The sequence below is a fragment of the Netta rufina genome (genome assembly GCF_964035555.1).
Source record: "Netta rufina genome assembly, chromosome: 2".
In the NCBI taxonomy this organism is placed as follows: Eukaryota; Metazoa; Chordata; class Aves; order Anseriformes; family Anatidae; genus Netta; species Netta rufina.
The window spans coordinates 8,770,469-8,788,406 of NC_140124.1; the positions used below are offsets into that span (position 1 = coordinate 8,770,469).

At 38.6% G+C, this 17,938-nt stretch overlaps 1 protein-coding gene across 6 annotated transcripts in view; it reads left to right on the forward strand.

The window, feature by feature from the left end:
- Nucleotides 1-17,938, forward strand: part of RBM33 (RNA binding motif protein 33) — a 104,360-nt gene that overhangs the window by 23,359 nt on the left and 63,063 nt on the right. For 5 of the 6 annotated variants that reach the window (XM_084281834.1, XM_084281835.1, XM_084281837.1 and 2 more), the window contains exons 7-9: nucleotides 3,573-3,744; nucleotides 10,593-10,801; nucleotides 12,492-12,798. In XM_084281834.1, coding sequence (XP_084137960.1) covers nucleotides 3,573-3,744; nucleotides 10,593-10,801; nucleotides 12,492-12,798 — 688 coding nt within the window. The remainder of the gene's footprint in view (nucleotides 1-3,572; nucleotides 3,745-10,592; nucleotides 10,802-12,491; nucleotides 12,799-17,938) is intronic. The other variant, XM_084281836.1, reaches the window with a different exon arrangement.

Consider the following 17,938-nt stretch of genomic DNA (forward strand, 5'->3'; position numbering starts at 1 on the left):
TGCATCTGTGAAACGGACTTTTCCTTGGAATAAATGTAACGTTATCTTACCTGCCCTGTTATCTCTTGATCTGTTAGGACTGAACGACTGCTGCTGCCTCGGTGTTAGCAAAAAATCGGAGGCTACCATAGGCCAATGATTTCATAGAAGTTCTTTGTTTCTCATTTGTAATGTTCCATGTGGAAAGGATCTGGTTTAACCTTATGACACTCAGCCTAGTTTGTGCATTTTAGCACTCTGGCAATAGCTTGCCAATCCCACGCTTAGGATCCTGTGCTCAGATCAGCATTTATCACACTGATTAGCGTTTTCTCCTGCTTTCCTTGGGCTTTCTATGTCTGTTATCAGTCCTGCAGCTGCATAGTAAACTGTTTGGGCAGGAGCATTCATTCTTGCTCTGTAGCAGATCGTAACCCAGCATGGGGAGTTATGGTGAATAACTGGGATTTATGGCATAATTATCTAATGAGTGTGGCAGAAAACTTTGACCTTGTGATAGGGGAAAGGTCATTGTTTTTTCCTCATAATGAAAAATCAGTAAAGCTCTTTGATAGCTTAGTACAAGGTGTCATAATGGGAAATGTTAAGCTCCCTTTGAGAAGAGCTGCTAAGAAGCCTTGGCTGACTAGTCCAGTGACCTCAAGTGGCTGTTCAAGGACTGTTGATGTATATGCAGAGATATTCATGATTAGCTAGTATTAAATAGAATCCTTTAAGTACTATTAATTCTGTGCCTGTGCTCGTGTCCTTTCCTGAATGAATTTTGTCTGAATTTCTATATATCTATATACTGTAATATTGGGAAAATAACTCATCCTGTTATGCTGAAGGATAGAAAAGATGATCAAAAGAAGTCTTGCATGCTACAACTATTGTACAAATCACAGGGGAAGGGTGTATGCTCCTACACAGCTCAGATAACCTTTCCTGTAGCTATATGTAGAGAACATATGGTTGGCTGTCAGACATGTTTGTGTCTCCATCGCAGCTAATATAAATCCCTCAATAATACGTATAATCAGACTTGGACATGGGTCAGTTAGCATTCTCAACGTTGCCTTTCTTTGGTGCTCGTTTTTTCGTTAGCTCCTTTGATTTTTTTGTCTTTGATATTTAACGCCTGTGTGGCTGTTGTTTGGTTATAGGTGGTATGAGCATTATGCTGGTGAATAATGTCAGATAACACCCAAAAGACTACAGAATTTATATAAGTGGCTAAGAAGAATAAAATTACACTGGTGTAGAGAAGTTGAATAAAGATTTTCTTTATGTTGAACAGGAAAGAAGTTACCATGTACTCTGTAACAACTTGCATTTTTTTTTCAGAATGTTTTTTTTTCCTCCAGAATAAATAAATAGTGAAAGGCAGCAGTTTCCATAGGTATTTTCTGTAGCATTTCATTAGACCACGTCAAGATTTCTCAGGACAGTGCAGACCACATTAACCATTCGGTAGTCTGAGCTGCACATAGAGCCTTGCATGAGTATGTTTTGCACTCATTGATGAAATTATGTAACTGAGACCTGGCTTTGATGAGTAAAAAGTGTAATCCCAGCACAGCTTTAAAGAGGCACAAAGGTAGGAAATGGATGTGTCTGGGGTTTATGTTCTAAAGTAAAAGCAAGAGGCTCAGAGCAGTGAGAGCTTGTGTCACGAAACAGCTGCTTCGATTCAGACTCCCAAATTGAGATCCTAAAGGGAGAATCCTTAAAGATGAGCATCAGAACAGTAAAATTGTGTTTTATGATATTTTAAAACAGATTTGATGGAGGTTTTGCTACTCCTTTCCCTTCTGGGAGTCTCTCTTTTGAAAGTAAAATTCTAACACACTCTCTCCCCCTTTTTAATTGTTGTTTGTTTTTATTAAACAAAGTTAACATATCTTCCCTTTCTAACATGATTCCTTTGTTCCACAAGTTTCAACTGCCTTTCCTCTGAGGTGCTTTGATTTTCCATGGATATGTTAATCAGACCAGTTGTTCTCAATTTGGGTTTGCTTTTGAGGCTTGCATTTCTTTCAGTCTTGAAGGATTTTCTTTGCCTGCGATCCTATCTGTTGTTTTTAACTGTGCTATTTGATGATAAAGTGTGTTTATAAAATATCTCTAACAGATATAATGCTTAAAGCTTTGTGTAAACTTAGGCTATTATGTTAGCTATATCTTTAAACGTTTTTACAGTCAGGAAGTACAATGCTTGGATATGTGCTTAGAATGGATACAATACAATCTGAGATAAAGAGATGGCAGGTTGAAAACAAGGTGGGATCAGTAGCCCATTAAACCCAGTAACTAAGCACACAGATTGTGTCTTTACCAGGTAGAAGCTGCTGAAGCTTTGAGCTTGAGTTCTTAGTTTGCTGTCTTCTAAAGCTGAAACTGTCTTGCCAGATCCTCTCTCTTCCTATATCTTGTTTCCTGTGTTTTTGTGAGGAAATCTGCAGTCTCTTCTATTATTCTACTATTTATTCTCTTTCTTGGTGTTTGACTTAGTATCTGTCTACGTGACTGACACGCTTTGCCTTTTTCATATAAATTACTGCACTGATCTGGTTAATTAGAAGATTAAACCATTTCTTGCGTGTTACATTTCACTCACTTTTTAACTGTCCTCAAGCAACATAGAAGTTCTGATCTATTTAGCAGCTTTACGAAGAATTAGATTGCATGTGTAGGCTCTAAGAAATGAGCAAGTAGGCTTCTACAAAAAAAAAAAAAAAGCCAAATCTACAGTAACCAAATATTTTATGGAAAATCATACTGTATTAGAACATTCCTAATTTTCAATTCTAGAAATCAAATATAACTTGTGTAACATTCGGAGCATTAATTTTATCTTGCCAGCACAGGGCAATGACATTTATTTATATATTTTAATTTGAAGGTGAGGAATCCATTTTCATTTGGGAATTTTCATTTGAATAAATGTTCTCTGTTACAGAGAGAATTGGAAAGTAAATGAGGACAAGGGAATAGCATTCCAATATACAAGTTTAGTATATTCAAATTTTATGCAATCCTTTCCTCTTCATCATTTGCTGAATTAAAACTGGGAAATAGTCAAGGAGTGGAAAAAGTGAAGACAAGTACAATTATGTGTACCTGGAGGAATAAAATTGAGAAATGTGAGGTTATCTGTATTTTTTTCTACAACATACTACTGGCAGTTTTTAGCAAATTAAAAAAAAAAAAAAAAAAGATTTAGTGTTTGGATTACATGAATTGGGTTGTGTCCCAGGCTTGCATCTTAGTCAATTCAGTGGTGGAATGTCACTCTGTGTGCAAAAGCAGCTGCTAATCAGGTGGCGGTCCTGATTGCAGATTACCCCTGCCCTCGACTGTTGTGTCAAAGTAAGCTTTTCTAGTAGATGTTACACAGATGCAGAACATATAATAAATTGTATATGTATATTTAAGTTGCTAAAGCTTTAATATTCATTGAGTTTCTATAATACATAATACCAGTAAAATTTGTACAAAGGGGCATTTAAAAATGCATTGTCTTCTGAATCTCACTGATCACAAGAAAGTAGATTTTTCAGTTTGCATATCCTCTGTATTTTGTGATTCAGGCAGCTATTGAATCTCTGGAACTTCAAGACCAGACAAAAGAGGAATCTGATGAAGAGGAGGATGATGATGAAGAGTCTGGACGATTACGTTTCAAAACTGAACGGAAAGAAGGAACGATAATTAGGCTCTCAGATGTGACAAGAGAAAGGAGAAACATTCCAGAAACTTTAGGTGAGATTCTGTGGACTATGGTGAAGAGCTATAATAAAATAAGCTAAAAGAGGCTTTCTAGAACTTCTAGGAATGAGTTCGATGGCAAAAGATAGAATACCCTTTTTATAACTTAGACTGGCCTATACCCAAATTGTCTAAAGTCATTTGTAGTGTCTGTCTCCTTCGTGGTAATGTTAAAGCTTACAATATTCTGAAAACTAGCACAGTGTTTGTTCACTGATGCTTGTGTGGTGTCTTTAAAAGCTTTCATGTTTTGAAACAGCAGCTGTCTGATCTTTGTTTCACTGCTTATTGTGGTGGAATGCAATTTAAGGAATTCCTTTAGACTTTATTGCCTGGAAGATTTTCACTTTGTAACACAGATCTTGTTACTTCTGTTCCACTGTAAAATACCTGTATTTTTTCAATTTTTCCACTTAGGAATGTGAGTGTGTTACAAACCTATCGTGTTCCCCCTGTTGGATTGGCCTAGAGAAGTTGCAACTTGCTGATCTGCAAATGTGCTTATGGTGTTAGAAAAATATAGAACCCCGTGTTCTCCTTTCAGGTTTTCTAACGTGGAACTGTGGGAGTGTCTCCTACTGACTTGATTCTATTAGGTAGCATCTAAAAGAGTAGCTTTACTTCGTATGGGAGTAGTGTAACATAAGCTCCATGTGACTAATGAATTTGACACTTATTTCCAGAAGACGCAGTAGATATTGAACTATCTTGCAACTGCCCTGTTTTAGTTTGTAAATAGCACAGTACTGGTTTGTTTTTTTGAGAGCTCAAGACCATCTGAGAGTTCAAGACCGGTTGTGTGTCTTGGGTACTTGAGTATTTACTTGATCCTGGAGTTTTTAAAACTCTCTGACATGTACTTGTCCTACTGAGGATACCCATGTTGCCCTTCATGATGTGCTTACAGTGGTGTGGTAATGCTCAAAAAAAAAAAAAAATCAAGTTAAAATGGTGAGATGAATAGAAGTTAAGTTTTGCTTTTAGAAGGGTGTGCTATTCTCATAGTTTTGGTGTTGAGCCAAAGTATCAAATTAAAAGGTCAGATCTTTTGAAGAGAATCAAGGTATGCAAGGTATGAACTGGTAATGAAGGCACATTGTCACTTAGTTTTGGCTAATTGCCAGATATCACTGGGAGAAGATAGCTTTTGATGATATTTTTAAGCTTTGCCTGGCTGTAGGCGTGAGTTCCTCACACGTGATTTCTGTAAGATGGCTCCCATGCAGCCCATACTTGGTAGCTGGGTGCTTCTGCTTTCTTTCCCGGTGAGACAGTGCCTTTGGGGCAACGGGCATTTTGAAATTACATTCCTGGAGCACCTATCTAGATTGCCAGGACCTGTCCTGATCAAATTTTCCCTTTCCCTGAAAAGGTTTGCCTTAAAATGGACATCATTTCTAAGGATTTTTCTCTGAGTTGCTTCTCTTCCTCCTCCTCTAATTTGCTTGCACAGTTTGGGCTTTTACTGTACATGTGAAAAATGAGGAGCCTTACCTCTAGAATAAAGGTGGTGTGGCTATGAGCAACAAGGAGTCAGCTGCAAAGGCTGAACCAGCCTTTCACAGCAGTATTCCTGTTGTGCTCTGAGACACATCAGCGCATTACTTTGAATCAAGGTCTTTTAAATCTGTTTTTTGTATTTATTGTATAGTTCTTGCAGTTTCAGGCAAAGTGTGTATTGTAGGCCTTCAGTTGACTTTTTTATTTTATAAGCAGGTATTGATACTGACTAAAATAAGCCTGAAGGGAACCATCTAGAACGGTTCAGACACAAAAATAATCTATATGGGCAAGGGATATTTTAGCAGAGATGCATTCAAAATGTGTTTTCAACCGTAAAACTGTGTCTGTACATGCCATGTACAGACTTTATCCTGTTTATACAAAAGGTGCTGGTGGTCTTACAAAACAGGATCATTTAAAAACATGTTGGAATAGCTAAATCTCAGCACATAATTACAAGGTAAATGACAGTTCCATGTATTTTCATATATCTATGGGTTTACTCAGCAGCGTAACGTAAAAACGAGACTAGGCAATGAGAAACTGTACCACAGAGCTCGATTGTTAATAGAACAGCGATCAGAACAAGACCGACTTCTGAGGGTGATCAGGGATGTTGCTTTGATGTAAAAGGTGATGCAAATGTAGGTGAATCTGTAAACAGCTTTTCTAGCTGGTCCTCGCAAAAACCTTGCTGTTGTGAAAAGATTTCTATTTAGTCTAGTTTTCTATGTTATTTTCTTGGTAAGAGACCAGATGACTTATTGCCTGGTGGAAAGTTAAACAGCAAAAATACCTTGCCTATAAATATCAGCTTTTGAGATTACAGAATAGGTTTTTAGACACTACTGGTTTAAAAATGAAACTTCATTGGAGAGCTACGTCTCCTTACTTTAAAATCTGAACATAGTTGGGAAAACACTTATAGAGAAATTAACATTTCAGTTGAAGTTACAAACGTAATTTCCATCCTGTCACATTTTGGTGACCTTTTGTGACAGCTTGTCTCTATTGGAGGAGTGCATTCTTACTTGCTGATTAAAGATGTCATTTGAAACCATTTTATTACCAGGGATAGTGAAATTAATCTTGACACTTAGAGACACTAGAAAAATAATTGCTGATTCACTGCATTAAATGTGTGCATGTGAGAGAACTGTACAGTCAAGATTAGAGCAAGTGTGTGCTGGTAAAACCATGCAAAAATACAGTGTATTCGCATAAATGTAGCTGAGATTTTTCCTAAATGTTCTGTTATCCAAGATACAGCAGTGCTATAAGGAATTTAAAGGAGAGGGGTTGTAGGACACCCATGCAATTGATTTTTCTAGAGGTGCTGAGTTTATCATTTTTGACGAGAAACGTGTAACTTTCAGTGGAGGTGATTGAATTGTTGTCGAGTTGGTGTTGTAATTAGGCTGTGGATCTACTCATAAAGAAATACGAAGAAAAAGAAAAGACTTTGGCATTGCCAAACTGAATTGTTCTCTCTGTAGCTAATTAAAAACAAAAAAGCAAACAAAACCCTACACTTAGGCAGACTCCCTTGCAAGCTGATAACAATGGTTCATGTATGTGCAATTATTTCCTGTTATGTTCCGCTTAGTTTACGTTTGCTGATACCTAGTGGCTGAGATTTCAGGCAGGACTAGGAAATTAAGGTGGGTGGTTTCACCGTTACCCTGTTGCGCTGTGTGCAAAAGACCAAGATGTAACCACGTTGTAAGTCTGGATAATGGGGAGAAAAAATAAATTGGGAGAAGAGTTACTACCCCTCCCAATTCGGATGGCACATGTGCATATATATGTGAATGTGTATTTTTTTTATGGCTGTAGTGGAATGTGATTCATGTTGTAAATCTGTGCGTTACCCAGAACAACAGGGATTCCGGGGTTCTGAAGCACCTGAACTGCTGTGCTCACAAGGAGCTGCCCAAGGCAGGTGTAGCAGCAGAGACCTTTGTTCAGGGCTGGCTCAGGCAGGAACTGGTGGCCAAGGGGGGACAGGGCTGCATCCAGCCTGGCCCAACGTGTGTTGGTGGTGATGCACACAAGCTCGAAACCAGGGAGAAGCAGTGGCCTTATCATGGGAATCCCTGAGTGTGCTTTGGAAGAGACTAGAGAGGGAACGATGATCTCTTCCTCTTTCTCTAACTTCATTTCTAGGCAAACATCTGATGTTTTCAAGGAAGTCATTTCCTTGCTCCCCTCTCTGCAAAACCCTCTTCCATGCTATTTTTTCTCCTAGGTCTTTGCACGTGTGGCACAATGCTCTGCAATGGGATAAACAGCCCACCTCATAACTGAGCTGTCTGTGCTTTGCTGCATGGTGATGGATAGCAATGTAAAGAGCTTGGGGTTTTCATGGAGAATGAGTTTGGTTCCCTGCAGGAGTCTTCACTTTTGTAGCCTGTCTCTGAGGTTCTAAACCTTCAATTTTGCATGTGAGCAAAATTGTTGACAGGTACACTGTTTTGTTCAGCAGCATGTTGTGGGGGGAAATATGCTTAATGAGTTAATGCAGTTTTATATTCCTTTGTCTTCCTACCAAGTGTTTATAATGTACTTCTGTGGTCAGAGATGTGCTGTGTAATGGTGCTTACTGTCATGAATTCATGGGGATTATGTTTTGGGTTGGATGTTTTTTTCCAAGTTCAAAGTTTTCATCTGGCAAAGTGGAACTGTGTGTAAAACTGGACACAGTGGTTCTGATTTGAAGACACTGCCTTTAAAAGTTTGAGAACTTTTGGGTAAAATGAGAAGGAAAATAATTTTAGTCTTCATTTTGAAGAGTGAAATGTACATATGTACATGTAAGGTCATTGAGGCTGACTTTGACCAGGATGCTCTCATCCCTTCCCAGAGCGTAATCAGCATCACTCTCTGTCATTTTGTTTGGGGCAACCCATTCTTCCTTCTGACATTGTTTCTACTCAGTGTCCTCCAGTGTGTGCTAAAGAGGTTGAGAGACTCAGACACGGTCTTGTAGGAAGCCTAGCAGTGTTCCTGGGTGTTTGCTTTCCTCACGTGTGACTTTTAAGCTGTTTAACAGTGTTTTGAATGAATAGTGATAGGTACTTGCTGCAATGACTGAACATTGCTTTCCAAACTAACATGAGTTCAGGATTGTAGTGTGGAAAATAGCAGGAAAAAAAAAATCCTGCTAGTCCTGTTCTTGGTGAAATAAGAGAAAACTTTCCAACTGGCAACATGCCCAGGATGGCTCTGCAGGATTTGGATCCCCTCTGGTTAAAGGAAGGAGAGCTGTTGCTTTGCAGTGCAGTGGCATTATTTCTGACTAAGTATATGGTAGTCAGTGAACGTTCATTCCTGCAGACCAACTAACAGCCAGTGTCAGCCCTTTCACGCTTGTAAACCTGTGAAGTTGCTTCAGGCATGGATGGAAAGGAGGCTTGGAATAAGAGCTCTGTTTTTTCCATTAACCTAGCTTTTTCCATCCCTGACAGCAAAGGATGGATAGGGTGACTGTTCTAGGCACATCCAATGCTTTAGATTGCATTGGATGAGAGGATGGTTATCTTAATTTTCCTTGCTAATACACAGTGTGCACATTTAATTCCATACAAAGACTTCAGGGAATGTGATTCCTTGCCCCTTGTCTAAGTATGCCAAGTAAGAGGTTTTCGTGATCGTCTGGGGCTCTGCTGATCTCCTGAGGCAGTAGTAGGGCAGAAGTAGCATCTTGTAAGAACATCTGATGCAATTGTAACTTGAGCTTTTATGTCACTTAATTCCAGTGTCAGAGAGGGGAAATGAAGGGAGGCAGAGAAACATAGCACCAACATGCAGAAATGGAACAGCAAACAGGCAGATCCTGGGATTTTAGGCAGTCTGTCATGTTTGCTGTGTTCTTGGATTGTCAGCAAGTTCTAAGCTTTTCTTTCAAGAACCAAGAAGCACCAGTTTTCTCTAGGTGTTGAACACCTCTGAAAAGTGGGACATGCAAATTGACAGCTTGCAGCTCCGTTGTGCAGGTAGTACCTGCAGGTAGCCAGGTAAGAACAATTGTGGCAGTAGGACTATGCTGTTCTTACCCTTCTGTGCCCTTTTGTCAATCCTTAGCTTCAAAGACTGACTGAGATTACTTATAAAGATATTTAAGGTGGTTTTTCAGTAGCTTTGGCTATTGCACTGGCAAGAAATGTTAATAATTTTCTATTTCTGTAATTATATATTCCTGATGGAGGATGTGTAGCTGCACAGAGGTTTCATAGTGTCTTGTAGCTGCCTTAGGAGTGCTGTGAAATGAGAAGTATTTTATTGATCTTCAAATGTTGTAGCTTTTACTTGTAGTATTAGCAGGTAACCAATCTGTCCTGAAAAATTGGTCTCTGTATCCGGATTCCTTTATGAGCAGACTTCATTTTAATGGAAAAACAGAATTCTTGCACTAATTGTTACTCATATGAATTCAAAATATGTTTTTATAGGTCAGGAACGTGTTTCTTGTAGACTAGTTTAATTTTTTACTGTTAACTGCATAAGTCAGTTCAGAGGTAACAAGGGATGTGGCTGGCACATGACAAAACGCTCAGCTGCAAGTCTGGGTTCAAGTTTATCCCCCTTAAATAACCAAAACCTGGTGAGTGGCACTGCTGCTAGTGCCACAGTGTGCTTGCTGAATTCTGCTTTGGATTTTCTTTACAAGTAACTCGATTACCTGGGTCTGTAACTACATAGTTTTCTCTTAATTTTATCAGCATTGTCCCAGATTTCAAACAAACTTGGCAGTTTTTGTGGGGTGCCATCTGTTCTCTGGTGTCTGCCTGTCGTGTGGATTGGGTGGGTGTTAGTGGTTATGTATTTGACTTGAGCTGAGCACACAATTTAAAGTGTGCTCCAAGTAGCATTATCACTTGTGAAGCACAGTTGGTTCTTCAGCCGCGTACATGAGAGAAAATAACAAGCAGTTACGGCAAAAAACACCTCATCGACCAGCAAGTCCTTCTTTGGAATACGCCCATGTGCAAAACATTCTGGTGGGTAAAATCTGTTTTTATGGAAGACTCAACATATCCTTGACAGTAGAGTTTGCCTGGGCTTTCATTTTGCTGCCTGACATTTCTGCGGCTAAGTGAGAGGAAAAACAAACCTTTTTGTTCATGTTTGTTTCATTCACCTGCCAGTTTTTGCCTGTGCACCAGACACAAGTATCTGCATGGTTTTTGCTGTTGAAGGTGTCTTTAATGAAATGTTAACATGCCACCTAAAGGAGATCAAAGTGCCTGCAAATTTTGTTAAGTTGCAGGGATGCTTGTGTAGTTTTAGTGTCCTGTGTTTTCAGCTTGAAACTAAAATATTTTTTTCTTTTTTAACAGAACTTTCTGCAGAAGCCAAAGCAGCATTACTTGAATTTGAAGAAAGGGAAAGGCAGCTTAAACAAGGACGGTATGGCTCAAGGAGAGGAGGGCGAAGAGGAGGCTCAGTCATGTGCCATGGAATGGGAGAACAAAGGAGAGACAATAATGATAGGGGAAGAATGAAGGATCATAGGCCTGCTCTGCTGCCAAACCAGCCATCGACAATGGTACCTTTTAACCCTTAGTATTCTTTGATTGTACTTGCAAGGAATTATGATGAAAGGCATTCCAAGTCGTGAATCATTATGAAGGTGGAATATGGGTATTCCAACATTCCCATTTTACTCTTTCAGGGCACTGTTAGGCAAGGTGGGCTTTGTGTAAGGTGATGATGATAAAAGTATGGGATTAGTCCTGCTACCAGCTTCAATTTGAGGAAGCTCAAGGCCTCCAAATGAAAAGCAGATTTTGACTTGTGCATATAATCAGGCTTTCTATTGCCTTGCATACACGTAGAGGAGTAAGATAATTCCTTTGAGAAGTCCTCTACGTGCAACATGTGGGACTGAATATGTTCCCATTACTATTTCTTTAAAAAAAAAAACAAAAACAGTTCTGTGAAATAATTCTTGGGTTTCTATTAAACTATTTTTTTTGCTGACACTTAATTTTAGTTTTTATTTTTAAAATCTGTTTATTCCTACCATACTACTGTGGAGGCAAATAGAAATGAAGGAAAGTAATCACCGCTAGATAAATCAGTTTCTTAGGTTTTCAGATTAAATTCAACTTCACTTTTTTTTTTGTTTTTGTGCCTGTGTTCTGTATCTCAGAATAGAAGACTTTACTTTTTCTGTCCTGAAACAAAGTGGGTTTAGGATCCAGAGGTATCCCAGATTTACTTGTTTTAACTGTCTTACAGTGTACTGGAAGCTGAGATTATAGAACAAAGCTTGTGAATGCCTTTGCAGGACAAGGTCATCTGTATTAAACAGTGGGGACTTTTTCTGACAGCAGTAACTCTAGGTGCTGATCGCTAGCAGGAGTTGGTGGCTGGCTCCGTGATTGAGAGCCCTGCAGTGGAACGTTTTAAAACAGTGAAGGTGGAATCATTTTTTCTGTATTGCTGCAGTCTTTGCTACTTGTTGACAACATTTAAGATCAAAATATTTCTGTACTCATCATAATATCTTGTGCATGCTTTGTAGCTGCTTTGCTTGATGTATGTGGCTGCTGGGAAAAAAAAAAAACAGATGTCACATCCTTGTTACTAAAAGGTTGTGTGCTTGGGACTCTTCGTGCACTACGATTTGAAAGTTACTGGCCTAGGGCTGACCCATAGTATCAATGAGTTCAGAACCAGAAAAATGAACGTGTCTGAAGAAAATCTTGATTTATTTTATTTAAAAGATATTGGCTATTCATGTTTGAGAGTTCTGAACAAGAGACTTGTTTTTGTTATGAAAAGTACCTTTCAAGGTATCTGTAAAGCAGCTTGATGATACTGGGCCTCATATTTCAGTGCATCGTATTGTGGTTGATGGCAGTTTCCATTGGCATATACAGAACCTTAACCTATGAGATTAGGTAGTTTCACTGTTAGAAGTACATGAAAAAATGAATGTGTTCTGGTAATGTTCTCTATGTGCACCCTATGCACTACTCATACTCAGTTGCAAATTTTATCTTTTTCTTGCACTTTGCCATCTTCTTCACATTATTGTTCTGGACTGATTGTTCCTTTGCTTTCCTGTGCTGATGGATCTTAACAGTTCCACTTGATTTAATGTTATAGGAAAGTTTTTTTCCATTCATGCTTGGCCTCAGTTCTCCAAAGGTGTCTTAATTTTGTTCTGGTTTATGTCAGGTTATTTGAACTTTAAAGCCTATTGACTTTATTCTTTTGTCTGACTTTAGACTCATTCACAGAGGTTAATTCCAACACACCAGCAACCTGTTAGGAGTCTGTTCCAGCACCAGCAGCAGCAGCAACAACAGCAGCAGCAACAGCAGCAACAACAACAGCAGCAGCAGCAGCAACAGTTACAATCTCTGCTTCCTTTACAGCATCAGCATCATTCTTCTCCTCCTCCAGGGCTACATATGCCCCCTCAGATAGAAACACCTAGAATAATGATGACTCCACCACCAGTGACACCTCAGCAACCGAAGAACATACACATAAACCCACATTTCAAGGGGACGGTAGTGACGCCTGTACAAGGTGAGCTTTCTGAACACATTCTCAGTCATTAGCATATGAGGCATCTTGCTCTTTGCCAGGGAAGCAACAGTTTCCTTGTTTATCTCTTGATGGAAATGTGCTTTGGGCTAATATTTTTTTCCTTAAATATTTTGCCAGAAATAAGATGTGAAAAAGAAACTTGTACAAAAAAAGACAGTGATACACTTCAGCTGAGTGCAGTCCAACAACAGGAGTTGTAAAGTCTTTTCCACTTTTTTATCATTACTGTTTGAAAGCCTTTAAAGAACAATAAAACTGAAAAGAGAATGTTTTTAAAAGTAGCGGGATGTTGGTTTTTAATACTAGGTTTAGAATCGATGCTGCAGTTCAGAATTTCCCACATCATTCTAGGTTCAGCCAAGCAGTCACAGAATGACCGCCCACCTAGTTCAGTGAGAATACACAAAGACAGTCCTTGAACTGTAAATGCTGTGTGAAAGGTACAAGCTGCAGTCCTCACTTGACAAGATACATGCTTTCAGTTCTCCTTTCAGTTCCACATGTATGATTATTTGATTCAGAGCCTGCAAGTACACGCTCTTTCTGTAACTCAATACAAGCACCCTTTGGGCTACAGTTCTTAGAGCAGCTCTCAGCAAACAGAGCTGTTAATATTACTACTTATTTGGGAAGTGTTTAATTCCCAAGAGGATAAAGAAAAAGCACCTATATATCTCTGACTCGTGATTCAGTTGGAACTAGACGAAGCAAAACAAGCGGATGTGTATTTACCATTAGGTTTTCTGTATTTTTTTCCCTCCTTTGAATCAGCAGAACTCTGAGCCAGTGTTATCTTTGCTTCATTTATTTGCCCACTGAAAGGTAGGAATTTGGCAGGGTAAGATATTGCCAGTTGATAGAAATCTGTTAGGCTTCTCACAGATGGGTTCACAGTAGCTGCTTCGTAGAGATTATTTCACTTTTTCCTGTCTAATAAAATCAGTGCTTCCCATCAAATTATGCATCAGGACAGATTATCTGGAAGCAGTCCAAAAGATCCTTTAGTCTTGGATGTATGCCTTCTGTGCATTTGACTAACATTTCCAAAGCAACAGTTCTTACTTTATGAAAAGCAAAAATAGTTTTTATACTATTCTAGATGCCTGTTCTATCCCGGTGAAACAATTGATGCATCTCCTTCACCTACGTGAACAGATTTCTTCCTAATGCTAGTAATGGCTACTGGGATTTTTGTTTTTGCCCAATGTCAGAAGTACAGCAGTGCGTCTTCTTTCTTTCGTTTGAGTTGCTTTGTCATGTAATTAAGGTGCTTCAGTCTTGTCTCAGTCTTACCACAGTGTCAGTGATAAGTATGTTTGGCATGCTAGAGACCTTGCTTTATCTTGGACATAGTCTTTTCTTTCTCTATTAATTTGCCTAATTTGAACCTAATTTTAACCAAATTGCATACCTGCATGTTAATAGATCTTCAATATTGGATTTGTAGGCTGCTGTATGGGTTTTTTTCCTTTTATTTTTATAATTTACACTTGCTGACTTTGTGTGCACATTCCTTGACTAGTAGTCATCCTCTCAGAACGAACAGCCCCAAAGTGATCTGTTTTAAAATGGTAGAAGACCTGTGTGGCAGTGAGAAAGGTCTTGGCAAAGGGTTCATATGAAATGTTTTTCATATGAAATAACTTAGTGCTGTCTGTTTTACTGAAAGGATCCTCTGCAAGACTACAGAATATTTCTGCTGCTAGGTGTGCAGCGTACTGTTCAGTGCAATTGTTAAAATTCTAGTGATTTAAATCTAGCTTCTTAATTAGTGAGCAGTCAGTCTTCTGCAGCGGCTGTTAGAAGTGGCTATCTCATCAAACAGTAGTAGAGTTATGTTAAATGAAAGTATACATTTACACACTGAAGGAAAATATGTAGGGCATCAGGTTATATTCTTCAGGGAAGATGAGCATAATTCTAAAATCATAACAGCTGAATTTTTAAGCATTTTCAGATGAATTTTTAAGCATTTTCAGTGTAGGCATGCAAATGGTAGACAGAAATTCCAGAGTAGAGATAACAGTTCTAAACTTCCTCTTAAAAAATCTTGCTGAGTTTAATTCTTGGTAGCTCACAACACCAGCATGTTTGTCACGCAGCAGCATTTATTTAAGGGTAACGGGAACTATGAAGGAGATGAGAGTAATTTCATGTTCTTGATGATATCCTGCCCCTTCGCAACCAAATCTATTTCCAGATACAAGGCTTTTTTACATATCAGAGAATAGAGTCAGATACAAAGTTTATTTGGATTCTGTTGTTTAGAATGTGATGCCTGGAAGTCAAAATGCCGTGTCTGGAAGTGCATGATACAGACACGTAGATTCCCTTATTTTTAATGGTGTGCTGTCGTATTTTCAGGTAGACTGGCATTTTTTACTTCTCTAATTTTATGGCAGGAATAAGTCCACATAATTTCAATTGTCTGCACTAAGGGCATTTGTTCTAACTTGCGAATCATAGAAATATTCCTTCTCAACATCCTTTTGGCCTGAGTTCATCTTGAAATGCGTTCAGTATATCAGTATTTTCTAAAATAGACTAAAACCTGTAAATTTTCATGAAATTTTCATTCGAATAAAATAGCATATATGAGGTCTTCTGTAGCCAGCTACTTCAGCCTGAAAGTGAGTTGAAACACTCTTGAAGAATCCTTTTATTGGCTTATTTCTTTGTCTCAGTGGCAAATCTCCTTGTATCTAGGTTCAAAAAAACCCACCCAGTAGTTGCTTTCTGTCAAGTCATTTTTTCAAACAAATTTCTAATATTTTTTTAGTCTTTGAAGCTTCATAAATGATTAAGAAGGACTCAGTCGGTCAGAAACCTTAATGGTTATATGAGTGTCTGTTCACACCTGCTGCAGATAGCGTTCAGTTAGTCTTCAGCTGTGCCTTTTGTGGCATTTGAATCCCATGTCTTTCTGTTGATTACCTGTCAAAATTTTCTCTTTTCTGTGTGTCCCATTTTGTAAATTAGTTTTGAGTTGTAAGAGGAGATTTTTGGCTGAGTGCACGTCCAAATTTGAGTTGGATCAATTTACAAATATGGGAGGACAACAAAGTGCAAGTAGACACACTATGAAATACTAGTACAGGCTGTGATTTAGGTATTGAATGTTTTTTCCCCTTGATGTTTACACCACAAATAACTATTTCAAGGATACTGTGGTGCTGCCAAAATTGACAGGAATTACTGATGAGCAGTTTGTGGCAGCTCAGTGGATTAGTGTGCCATACCTTTTTAAAAACTCGCATCCTGGGAAAAATTATAATTCTTCTAAATCATTAATGTGGGAATTGCTGCTCCATCTTTTCAGGTATAGCCTTGAAATTTACAGCTAAAATCAAATTAATCCTCTTAAAATGGCATTGAATAACATGTTGTGTTTGAAATATACCTTTCAAACCTGTGGAAGATTTCATGTTGAAGAAATGAATGCCTGTTTGAGAATTCTTTGCTGCTTCAGCAGGTGTCCAAGGACTGAAAGGGTGCTGAGTTTGAACTATCTTTCATGGGTATTAAATTAGTTTGTTTAAAAATATATAACTCTCTATATGCTCCTGCCACAGGCAGGATACTGAAATAGACACGACTGCACTGTATGGATGAAGTTTCTCTGCATTTCCCACCTTACGTGATTTTTCTCAGACTTGGCTCTCTGACCTGAGCTATTTTAGTCCTTGGGTCTGTCAAGAGCATGCTGTCAATTTTTTTAAGTGGTCATGGCTGTGCAATACTGACAGATGTTCGTTAGAAACCACAATGAGACTGACTAATTTTCTCATGTAACCTGATCAGAAGTTTGCACACAGTCCTTCTTCTTGCACACAGAGCTGAAAGATTGGTGCACGTAGTTTACCACTTCAGCCCATGAAGCAGTAAACTGCAGGTAATTAACAGTGGATAGAAGGCAGACGTGAACATGAGCTAAAAATAGTTGCTAATGCATTAGCTCTTGTGCCTGTGTTACTGAAGAAAAAGGAATTTTTTGAGGTATATTAGAAAATTGTGTTGTGAAGTAGAGCTAGTTAAGGGAGAAGGGTACATCTCTTAACACCTTTCCTGCTCTCAAGTGTCATGCAGTTGTCTACAAAGTCAGTGTTTAACCCTGTGTGGGAAACATTTTCCCTATTGTTTTCAAATGCTAAGCACAGATTGAAGAAAAATAGCCTTAAAGTTTTTGATAAATGATCAAACTCGTTCGGTGCTGTTTAATTGAAATGCTTTAGTTAACTTGTGCAGACTTTTTGTCTAAAATGGACGTATTTGTACTTCTAACCATTTGGACAATCCAAAAATTAAAAAAAAAAAAACAAAAAACAACAACAACAACAAAAAAAAAACAAAACACAAGGAAAAATGGAAAATCTGTTATTAGACTTAGTGCTGGGGATTCTCATAAAGATTGAGTTCCCAGGGTGATCCGGCTGTAGTTAATTTGTGCATTGTGCCATCATTTTAAGTGGTTGTTTTGGGACATTGCATTTCAAGAAAACAGACAGAAAAAAAGTTATGTGAACATGTCATCCATGTTAGTCTCCGAACTCCTAATTTTGGAGAAGTTATTTTTCAGGAAGAGTGTCACTATTTTTCATCTTTATGAAATACAAGTCTACCTTCTGAGATCAGCAGTTGCGATTACACAAACTATGACTGCGGTTGCATGCACCATTATAGTGACAAAGCCACATTAAGAGGATCTCGCTTGCTCTTAATTGCTGCTACCTGCCTCCTTTTACCCTTCCGTGAACAGTGATTTATGCCAGATAGCTTTTCTGATGCCAGTGTTTGCTATGGGAAGTAGGTGGTGAGACTGGGAGATACTTAGGAAACGAGGGGCACTAAGTTGAGAAGGTGAGTTAATTACGTGTCCTCCTGTTTGAAACATGAGATTATTGTTAAGAGTCCGTGTCAGCTTTGTCTGAGACATACCTTTGGCTGAATACATACTGTTTTTTTTTCCTTCCTGAAGCAAGAAGCAATCTCATTCTGGAGAATGCAGAATCAAATTATGTAAATGAACTAGGAGAATCCTAATTGCCCTGTTGCATGTTGTGGGGGAGGGAATGGTTGCTTAAAGTTAATCGTAGGAGCTGTGACATGCGAGGGTAAATGT